The sequence below is a fragment of the Silene latifolia genome, chromosome Y (genome assembly GCF_048544455.1).
Source record: "Silene latifolia isolate original U9 population chromosome Y, ASM4854445v1, whole genome shotgun sequence".
Lineage (NCBI taxonomy): Eukaryota > Viridiplantae > Streptophyta > Magnoliopsida > Caryophyllales > Caryophyllaceae > Silene > Silene latifolia.
The window spans coordinates 130559521-130570449 of record NC_133538.1 but is presented as its reverse complement, the minus strand read 5'-3'; the positions used below and the strand labels follow the sequence as shown (position 1 = coordinate 130570449).

The 10929-nt window shown below is 37.4% G+C and overlaps 2 protein-coding genes across 3 annotated transcripts; both read right to left on the bottom strand.

Annotated features, from left to right (window-relative positions):
• Nucleotides 1–1066: 1066 nt before the first annotated feature.
• LOC141626425 (phosphoribosylamine--glycine ligase, chloroplastic-like) lies at nt 1067–8560 on the bottom strand. 2 transcript variants are annotated; one of them, XM_074440251.1, is made up of 3 exons: nt 8377–8560; nt 2080–2443; nt 1067–1779 (listed from the first exon to the last, which is right to left on the bottom strand). In XM_074440251.1, the coding sequence occupies exons 2-3, from the start codon at nt 2420–2422 to the stop codon at nt 1394–1396; spliced, it is 729 nt and encodes a 242-aa protein (XP_074296352.1). In that variant the 5' UTR covers nt 2423–2443; nt 8377–8560; the 3' UTR covers nt 1067–1393. The 2 variants fall into 2 exon arrangements, with proteins under 2 accessions (XP_074296352.1, XP_074296353.1); XM_074440252.1 differs by having other exon boundaries at nt 8389–8560.
• On the bottom strand, nt 3285–10728 carry LOC141628919 (uncharacterized). Its single transcript, XM_074442002.1, has 4 exons — nt 10591–10728; nt 4413–7904; nt 3695–4084; nt 3285–3587 (listed from the first exon to the last, which is right to left on the bottom strand). Exons 1-4 carry the CDS (start codon nt 10726–10728, stop codon nt 3285–3287), a joined length of 4323 nt encoding a protein of 1440 aa, XP_074298103.1.
• Nucleotides 10729–10929: the final 201 nt, after the last annotated feature.

Sequence of the window (10929 nt, the reverse complement as noted above, 5' to 3'; positions counted from 1 at the left end):
CGCTCTGCTGGATCTATTTGATTAATTGCCAAGGAGTGGCGGCGACGGTGAGGAAAACTTTGTCGGTCTATTGCATGTGGCGTCAATTTAATTTGTGGTGTGCAATTTGGCAATGGCTATAGCGAAGGTGATGCTTAGGCTCAAAAATGGTGGTACTTAATTGTAATGTGTGATTTGGCCATTGCTTATGGTGGTTTATAAGATTGGGAGACGATATAATTGTGGTTGGATGACTGATACTGATCTTCGTTGTTGTGGGTAGTGAGGCATGATCGCCGCAGAGAGAATTATGAGTGGAAAATTTGTGCTTTTAGTCAGCCATTTTAGTGCGGTGAAGAATCAACTTTTTTAGGATTTTTGAGACTAAAACACGCCACCACGGATAGCGTGTTTACTTTCAATTATTTTTTTTATTTTTTTAAATTCAAGATTTATGCTAGACCCGCTATTGTTAATGGCGTGTTTGTTCCGCATCTCAGGTTCAGAAATTTTCGAGTGTATGTAGATACCATTTCAACGAATAGTTTCAAAATCGACCCAAAACGATAAATTTTTAATTTTTGAGCATTATTTCAATAAAAGATTCTAGAAAAACAGAAACTTTTTTTACGGCTGCGAAAAAAAAAAAAAACTTTTGCATTGCAATTGTTGAATACGGATCGACGAGTCTCGTTCCAAACTTGGTTATTGTTTGACGCGTTTTCAGACATTAACTCGATTGTTATTCAATAGGTCTTGCATATCAATCCCCATCGTTCGGATTATAGGTCTAATCTGAGCAAATATCCCCTTTTTGTGTTCGTTATTTTCTGTATTTTTTTTTATAAGGTAAGAAAACTAGGTTGATGGTAAAACCAACCTATACCATCCTTGCGGATGAGAAGGGTAAACGAAATTCGAAGAATTTTAATTTACCATAAAATAAAAAGGTACAAAGGAGACTTTACTCGGAAAATGGTTATTCCAAAACATTTAAAGAAACTCAAATGAACTGATTCCAGATCACAAGTTATTCCAAAACATAATTTCCAGCATCAACGGCTATCATGAATAATTCCACATCTAATGAACTCAAAATATCCAGCCTTTGTTATTGAGTATGATGAAATGCAGCAAAATGGTTCAATAAATGGTGTGCTTTTCTTATATTGGTAAGCGGAAGTCGGTTGACGCAATATTCATCAAGTTCGTTGTGCTTTTAGCACCCCGGAAAGGTTGCCTACATACCCCTCACTGACAGCATCCTTTCAGGCACTATGGTAATGTATTTTTCTGAATTACGCTAGCTATACAAGGTTCAGTTTCAATCGTTGGCATAATTGTTTTCCATGAGATTGGCTCCTAACTTACTTGGATAAGATCATTGTATGTAACACTAAACTTGCAATAGAAATTAAAGCCCAACCTTCGCTGTGGGAATGCCATACTTGTAACACAAGTTTTTCATAAAATCTTTAGAGCCCTTGAGAGCAGCAGCTTCCGATGAAGGGCCAAAAGTTGGAATACCAGCCTTTGCAAGGTCGTTTGCAAAACCAGAAACAAGGGGTCCCTCTGGCCCCACCACAACTAATCCAATCCCTTGCTTCTGACAGAAAGAGATGACAGCGGAACTGTCGAAAGGATCAATGTCTTGAAGGCAAATTGCATCTCCTGAACTGGAAATCCCCACATTGCCAGGTGCACAATAGACGGTACTAGAGGACGGTGATCGTTGCAAGGCATAGCAAAGTGCATGTTCTCTCCCTCCTCCACCAATAACCAACACACTCACCTTCTCTTCTACAATACCATATAAATAAGCAGTGGGTAAATAACAAGCACAGAAAAGTGACGAATTTAAGATTAAAATAAGAACTAGTGACTATATAAACAAGGATACAAGTAGATGAATACACACTCGGACATCTCCCATGAGTTGCTGAAACTCGATATTTTGGTGTGAAGAGAGTGTAAGAGAACAATCAGACATAAAGAAATCAAATGGCAAGTTTGATGCTCGGATTATTTTGCTTTGCTTCTCAAGTAAAGAAGTGATACCAAACTATGAGGAGGATAAGACAATGCTTAAGAAACACCAACCTTCCCTAACCCCATCATTGGCAATGCAAGAGACCACGAACGACGCCCGTCCACCTTCATTCCTTCCCCCCATCATCCAACAATCCAAACCAGAATTCCGCTCACTTGCGACATTAAATCCACCACCAATCCAAGTATCACTTTTGCTGCTGAAACTTCTAACATTGCTTTTCTTTATCGAATAACACATCAACGAGTTACTAAATCCAAATGATACCTTGAATGCACTAGGTTTCATCCTAGGTCCAAACATCATACCCTTGTCTCTCGAAACTTGCTTCCATGAACAACAACTTCCAATATAAACCTCAGAACAAAACATTGGAGCTACCAATGACGCCATTTATCCTCAATAATCTCCCAACTGTAGCAAAAAAATGACAATTCACTTTTTCAACACAAGTTATGTTGCGAAATTGTTCCAAGGCGTACAATGGCCTTACGATGTTGCACACCTCATTTATCGCTACTACTAACTGAGGTGTAAAAGGTACCACTTCAATCCTCAAATTATCAAAAAAGTTGGAAGAAAGGGCTATACCCCCAGTCTCCAAAGGTGATACAACTGACTCAAATCCATCCGACCTTATATGTATTGTTCTCAACCTTTTGTAAAAAAACTTCGGAAACTTTACATCAAAGCTCATCGACTTTACAAAAAAGCTAAAAACACTTTATAATAAAGCTCGGAAACATAAAACCGGTTGTACGTATAATCATCAACTAAAATAATTAACGGAGCAAATTAATGTACTTCAAAATTTCAAATATTAGCTTAATTTTACAATAATCAATTAATATAATTTGAATTTGTAACAGTCTTCAGGGATAATATCCGGAAAGAAAGCTACACAGGAAGATCAAACACAGGAACTCCAGAATTGAAGAACAGAGTTCGGATGAAAGATCAAAGATTGTATTAATTCTTTAGAACAATTACAAGTGTAAAGATTACAGATGTAAACAATTCCTTAGAACTAAATGATTACAAGATTTTAGAGAGAATTTAGAGAAAAGAATATATGTAATGAAATCTGAATTTACCAAATGATTGTTTTGCTACTTATAGCACAACTAACTTCCAATTTCTCTAACTAACTAATTGCCAACTAATGGACAAACAGTAAAGTCGGTTTGTTATCCGACGTGGATAGTTTGTTAGAGCAAGTTCGTTGCATTCCGCTCCCCTTAACAAACACTTGACCTCAAGTGTCATTTACTTTGAAATCAGGAAATCTTTTGACAAAATCATCATACGGTTCCCAAGTAGCATCTTCTTGGGTGCCATTTGACCAATGCACCAGTAAGTATACTTCATAGCCCATTCCCTTCCTTGACATTTTTCTCTCCAACACTGCTACTGGTTCAGCTCTCAACTGCAAATTCTCATCCACAATAGGAATTGAGGCTACCACAGGAGCTGGTCCATGATGCTTTCTCAATTGTGATACATGAAACACTGGGTGTACTCTTGCATGAGCAGGCAAGTTCAAACATATGCTACTTCCCTACCTTAGCAATAATCTCAAAGGGCCCAAAATATCTGGTGCCGCTTTGTTGCGGGATCTCGTAAACAACGAAATCTTTGTCTATATGGTCGCAACTTCACATAAACCGGTTCCCAATCGCTAGTTGTACTTGATCTGTGTTTATCACTTTGGTTCTTCATCCTGACCTGAGCCCTTTGCAAATGGAACTTGAGCATCTTGATACACTCTTCCCTGGTCTTCAGGCTCCTGTCAACTGCAGCCACTATGCTATCTCCAGAAATGTAAGGCACATGTATATGGGGAGGTTGCCCAAACACAACCTCAAAAGGGGTAGTACCAATGGAGGTATGGAAATTACTGTTGTACCACCATTGAGCCAAGGGAATCCACTGAGCCCAGTCTTTTGGATGCTCCCCAGTCATGCATCTTAGATACGTTTCCAAGCATTTGTTAACCACCTCAGTTTGACCATCAGTTTGTGGATGGTAAGCAGTAGACATACGCAATTCCACATGCTGACATTTAAACAATTCCTTCCAAAAATTACTCAGGAATATTTTATCCCTGTCACTAATAATTGTCTTGGGTACCCCATGTAATTTGAACACATGTTCAAAGTAAATCTTGGCTACAGTCTTTGCATCAAAAGGATGACTCAAGAGTAAGAAATGTGCATACTTACTTAATCTGTCCACCACCACCAAAATTGTATCCTTCCCTTGAGATTTAGGAAGACCTTCTACAAAATCCATTGAGATATCCATCCAAATTCTTTGTAGGAATTGGTAAGGGTTGTAACAAACTGCTGGAGCTTTCAAAGAATGGTTTATTCTTTTGGCAAACCACACATTGTCTTATCAAGTTCCTCACATCTTTTTTAAGATGCTTCCAATAAAAGAGAGCTGCTACCCTTTTAGTAGTCACATGAGTGCCAGAATGCCCTCCTAGAGCTGACTCATGCATAAGGGAGAGAATTTCCTTTCTCAACATTTCATCAGTCCTACTACCAATCTTCCTTTCCCCGCTCAACCGATCATTTTCCCATTTATATTTAGACTGTGGGTTAACTTGATCTTTTAATGATTGGATCAACTCCTGACAACCTTGTTCTTGCCAACTGCTGTATACCTTCTGCAGCAGGTCAGTTCTCACCTGAGTGACTGTTATAGCTAACAATTCTCCTCCAGTGATTCTAGAAAGAGAGTCAGCCACTGTGTTCTCCTTGCCCTTCCTATAAATCACCTCATAATCCAACCCAAGTAGTTTAGGTAGGCATTTGCTCTGAAAGGGAGTAGTGATCTTCTGTTCTAGTAAGTATTTGAGGCTAAAATGATCGGTTTTGATTGTAAAATGTCTACCAATGAGGTAAGGTCTCCACTTTTCCACAGCCATAATAACAGCTAGTAATTCCTTCTCATAGGTAGATAGAGCCAAATGTCTCTCAGATAATGCCTTACTGATAAAAGCAATGGGGTGGCCCTTCTGTGATAAAACAGCTCCAATACCTTTGCCACTTGCATCTGTTTCCACTTCAAATTGTTCAGAAAAATTAGGTAATGCTAGTACAGGTGCCTTGACCATAGCTGCCTGTAAACTCTTAAATGCTGCAGTAGCTTGTTCAGTCCAAGTAAACCCATTTTTCCTTAGTAAGTTGGTCAGGGGCTTGCTGATAATGCCATAAGCTTTGATGAATTTTCTGTAATAGCCAGTTAAGCCCAAGAAACCCCTTAGCTCCTTAACATTTTTAGGCATAGGCCATTCCATCATAGCCTTGATTTTAGATGGATCAGTGGATACTCCTTCTCCAGAAATGATGTGTCCCAGATAATCCACCTCATTCACTCCAAAGATACACTTGCTCCTCTTAGCAAACAAGTTATGTTCTCTCAGTATTTGCAATGCTATTCTCAAATGCTCTTTGTGTGCTGCCATTGATGAACTATATATGAGAATGTCATCAAAGAAAACCAGAATGAACTTCCTTAAGTACACACTGAATATTGAATTCATGAGGCTTTGAAATGTGGATGGAGCATTTGTGAGACCAAATGGCATCACCAGAAATTCATAGTGACCCTCATGAGTCCTAAATGCTGTTTTGGGCACATCTTGATCAGCCATCCTGATTTGCCAATACCCTGCTCTCAGGTCAATTTTTGAGAACACTGTTGAGCCATGTAACTCATCTAATAATTCATCTATCACAGGTATGGGGAATTTATCTTTTACTGTGTGTTTATTGAGCTCCCTGTAATCCACACAGAGTCTCCAGGTGCCATCTTTCTTCTTAACCAGCACAACAGGGGAAGAAAATGGACTCTGACTGTGCTGCACCACCCCACTCTCCAGCATCTCCTTGGTAATTTGTTCAATGGCATCCTTTTGTATGACAGGATATCTATATGGTCTCACATTAATAGGAGCTGTACCAGGTATTAAGTGAATCTGGTGGTCATGAGATCTATGTGGGGGCAAGGTTGTTGGCTCCTCAAAAACATCTGGGAATTCCTTCAGAACTTCTTCTATGACTTCTGAACTGGTCATATGATTTAAACCAGTTGAAGTATTCTCTGCTGGTTGCACTTGTAATGCAAATATTTGACCATTCATACAGTTTTTTCTCATTTTTTCTCCATTCAACCAGTAACAATTGCCTCCCTTCACACCTCTAAGAACCACCTTCTTTTCTCTGTACAAGAACTCCATTCTTAACTCCTTGAAGTCCCAGCTAACTGGTCCTAGAGAAGCCAACCACTGGATTCCTAAAACCATTTCACAGCCCCCTAAAGGAACCACCATCACATCAGCAGAAAATTCCACACCATGTAATTGCCATTTAAATTTTCTGCAAACTTTTGTGGTCATGATTTTATCTCCATTTGCCACAGACACCTCCAAAGGGTAAGTGCCAGATATCCTACACCCTAACTTCTTTGCCACCTCCTCATCTAAAAAGTTATGTGTACTACCAGAATCAATTAGGATATGCACACTTTGGGATCTCACCTTCCCTGTAACCCTCATAGTCTGAAAGGAGTTATGACCAGACATTGCATTAAGGGAAATCAAAGGTTGCTCTTCTACTGAGTTCTCTTCAGTGTCATTTTCAACTGTATTGAGGTCAATTTCATCTTCTAGCTCCCCTTCATCAGTAAATCCTTCATTATCCTCAATAGGAACCACCTGAATTCTATACAGCTTGCCTTTACAGATGTGACCAGCAGTATACTGTTCATCACAGTAAAAACAAAGATTCTTCCTTCTCCTTTCCTCAACATCTGCAGGTAAAGGGGGTCTGTGTCTGGGATTGGTTTTAAAAGAACCCATATTTGTATTAGTTCTTTGAAAACTTTGGCCTGTGGGTGTGGGGGTGGTTCTACTGTCATACTTCTGGTAATTTGAAGAACCAGGTCTGTATTGGGTCTGGAAGGGTGTGTAATTTGGTTTCATTTGAGGTGGTTTCTCAAGCAAGGGTCTGTTTACATTTTTAGTTGCAGAGATTGTCTCTTCCTGCAGTCTAGCATACTCCACTGCCTCAGTTAATGACCCTGGTTTAAATGCCTTAACAAACGGCTTAACTGCAGGTTTCAAGCCTCCCACAAAGCTATCCAAGAAATATTGATCAGGTAGTAGTCTATTCCTTTGTAACATCAATCCTCTAAGGTGTTCAAAAGTATCAAGATAGTCCTCTAAAGAACCTACCTGACACAATTTATTAAACTCCTCAACAACTTTACTGTCAATAGCTTCCTTAAACCTAGCACATAGATCCATGGCAAAGTCATTCCAATCAACATTCGCTCTAACTGACATATAACTTTGAACCCAAGATTCAGCCTTCCCAATCACATATAATGAAGCTAAATCAGCTTTCTGGTTGTTAGGGATTTTACACAATTCAAAGTATCGATTGCATTTTTTAACCCATAACCTAGCATTATTACCATCAAATTGGGGAAATTCGATTTTAGGGTTAAAACTGAAATTGCGAGGGTGTGGATGGGGTATACCTTCCCTATTTTCAGGCTCTTCATTGACTCGACCATTTTGTTGACGATTTTGAAGCGCTTGAAGTAACAACTCAATCCTCTGGTTTTGATCCTTCATAGACCCCATGGATTCCTCTATTGCCTTCATACGTTCTTCCATTTGTGCTTGTAGTTGGACAATCGTGAGTTTAGCCAGCTTCAATTCTTGTTTGTTTCTACTATTAAACCCAGAAAACTTCGAGCTTGAAACCCTAGCTTTAATGGCGGAAATTGGCGCGAGATATTCAGGACCGAAGTCTCTGATACCAAATGTAACAGTCTTCAGGGATAATATCCGGAAAGAAAGCTACACAGGAAGATCAAACACAGGAACTCCAGAATTGAAGAACAGAGTTCGGATGAAAGATCAAAGATTGTATTAATTCTTTAGAACAATTACAAGTGTAAAGATTACAGATGTAAACAATTCCTTAGAACTAAATGATTACAAGATTTTAGAGAGAATTTAGAGAAAAGAATATATGTAATGAAATCTGAATTTACCAAATGATTGTTTTGCTACTTATAGCACAACTAACTTCCAATTTCTCTAACTAACTAATTGCCAACTAATGGACAGCTGTAAAGTCGGTTTGTTATGCTGACGTGGATAGTTTGTTAGAGCAAGTTCGTTGCAGAATTTTGAGTATAAATTTAGCAAAATGCAAATTATTCCGCAACAATAAGAATTAAAGTAAACACTGAATATGTTGAAGAACATTGCAATCAAATTAAATTAAATACACTAATTGAATAATAGAAAATTAAGAGAAAATTACAAGAAAATTAACTGAAAACGATGTTGAGGAAGTGACGTCGGTAGTTCCACGCGCCGCCGCCGACGATGGAGAGAAGACAAGAAAGAGATTGTTTGTGCATAGAACTGGGTTGGGCCTATAAGTTTTTGTTGTAGGTTTTCTAGTTCAATAAAAAGCCCAATTACTATTCAATGGAAGTGCGACATTCTCATGCAGACAGATTTACGGTAAGACGAGTTCGTAAGAGGTCTCCCTCCAATTCACTCATTTTTTTTTTTTTTTTTTTTTTTTTTTTTTTTTTTTTTTTTTTTTTAGATTAGTCGGATTTTCTTCTTTTTTTTCATTTCTTCCCTCTTTTTTTATCGGGGTTAGTCGGATTTTCTTCTCTTTTTTCTTTCTTGCATGTAGGGTTGTGTGTTATGTGTGGTGCAAATTCAATTGCATGTAAGGTTGTGTGTTTTGTGTGGTACAAATTCATTTTCTTATTTCTTGTGCAAAAAAAGATAAGAGAATAAATGAGTGAATAAGAGGGAGTATTACGTACTTGTGTAAGGAGATCCGTAAGGCCATAAGGGTAAATATATTACTGACGAGATTTTAACTCATGTGATAAAATCATTGGTATGATCTCTCGTGACTTTACCAAATAGACTAATTAACATCTGGATATAGATAACAGATCAAATACTTTTGTAAAACCGTTTTACACAAAGGTTATTGTAAAATAGGTGGTTGTTGTTATACTTAGTAATACGGGCCTATCTTAGTTGAGATTAGTATCCAACCTGCTAAACGTTGTCGACAAATTACTAAATATCGTCGACAATTTGTAATGACTTTCCTAATCAACCAGTGGCGAATCTAGGAATTATGGAATGGGGGTGTTCAATAGAGTAAAATTTATAGCATAAAAAATATAATAAAATATAATTGGTCGAATAATTCATAATACAATTTACACTAAAGACGTGAGACTATAAAATGCGGAAAGTCAAGACAAAAAAAATACTCAATCACTCAAAATTCCAATACATAAAAAAAATTAAAAATCCAACTGATAGAACGAAAACTGAATTTATTTTTCCATAATTTGTTAAGCATCGGCAATTGTAGAACGAAAATTGAATTTGTTTTTTCACCACATTATTATCACACCTTTCGTTAAAATAGATTTTTAAGAACTAGCCGCAACAACGGACAACGTTGTAAACCATAAATTTTCACGAACCTGCAATAATAAATAAAGAGGTTTTTCCATAAATTTTCACGAACCATATCTATTGATAATTATCTCTAAATACTAAAGATTTTGTTAAAATAAATACTCCCTCCTATTCTAAATAACTGTCCCATTTGCCATTTCCGTCTATTCACATAACTGTCCCATATGCCATATTTAGACATGGTTTTCTACTTTCCTACCCTTGGCTCTTTTCTTTATTTACCATCCAAACCACCCATAACCCATCATATTCAATACTTTTCATTATTTAACTCAAATATTCTTAACCCTATACAATAATTTTCATTATTTTAACTATATTCCTTAATTTTCGTGCCATTGTCCAAATGTGACACTTATTCGGAATAGGAGGGAGTAGATACCAAAATATAAAATTTCGGTCTCTACAAGCGTACTTAAATGGGTCTCAACACTTACTAATAAAAAATTATACTCCCTCCATTCAACACCATGTTTCTCTTTTGCAAACTATTCACAAGCGGACATTCAATTTCAATTTTCTCTTGATACATAAATTAAAATATATTCATGTGACTATGTGAGATCTTATTTAATTCGTCTTTAAGAGTATATTAAAAATATCTAATTTTTATAATTAAAGATATTTATCGCGTAAAAATCACGTTGGCAAACGTGACAAAACAAACACGTAAATTGGGTTACAATTGGTCTCCCTTGTGACGGGTTACCATTTGTGGCGGATATTTTGTGAGATAAAATGGTAACAATATGGGTTAGTGGAGAAAGGGGACCACATGAATAGTGTTGCAGAGAGAGAAAAAGTGGGTACTTTGTGAGGTAAAATGGTATCCGTCACTCAAGAGTGACGAATATGTCATGTCTTCAATGAGAATTTGTGATTGGGTTAATGATGTGAGTATTGTTAAAAGAGAAAAAATAATACTCGTAAAATAAGCCAAAAAGTGACGTGAAGGAGCAGAACACCTGCAAATTAAATAGGAGTGGGCCTATTACAATTATTTGATACAAACGTGATCTTCACGCGCGAGAATTGTTCTCATATCAGTAGGCGTCAACGCCACTCTCTCCTTTCTTATTTTTCCCCCACCCAGCTTTGTATTGTTTATTCTGCAATTAAAAGACGAACTCATCCGCCATTGTTGAGCCATTTTGCAGTTCGTCCCTCACTAAGAACTCCTAGAACGACCATTGCTAATTGTTATGCTCATGTCTGTGGTTTGCAATCTCTTTCTGTCTTTTTTTTTTTTTTGACTGTTTTAATTAATTTTTTTTAAAATTAATGGGGGTGAGGGTTCCACCCCATCACCCCCTGTAAATTCGCCCATGTAATCAACCCGTCATATATTAAC

What these genes read in the sequence shown, in the direction of transcription:
- LOC141626425 (XM_074440251.1), bottom strand. Translation starts at nt 2,422, where the DNA reads ATGGCGTCATTGGTAGCTCCAATGTTTTGTTCTGAGGTTTATATTGGA. An exon ending in CAATGATGGGGTTAGGGAAG is followed by an intron (nt 1,780 to 2,079) that starts GTTGGTGTTTCT and finishes ATGGTATTGTAG; the next exon opens with AAGAGAAGGTGAGTGTGTTG.
- LOC141628919 (XM_074442002.1), bottom strand. Translation starts at nt 10,728, where the DNA reads ATGGCTCAACAATGGCGGATGAGTTCGTCTTTTAATTGCAGAATAAAC. An exon ending in TTCTCGCGCGTGAAGATCAC is followed by an intron (nt 7,905 to 10,590) that starts GTTTGTATCAAA and finishes CTTCCTGTGTAG; the next exon opens with CTTTCTTTCCGGATATTATC. An exon ending in CAACTAGCGATTGGGAACCG is followed by an intron (nt 3,588 to 3,694) that starts GTTTATGTGAAG and finishes TTGCTAAGGTAG; the next exon opens with GGAAGTAGCATATGTTTGAA.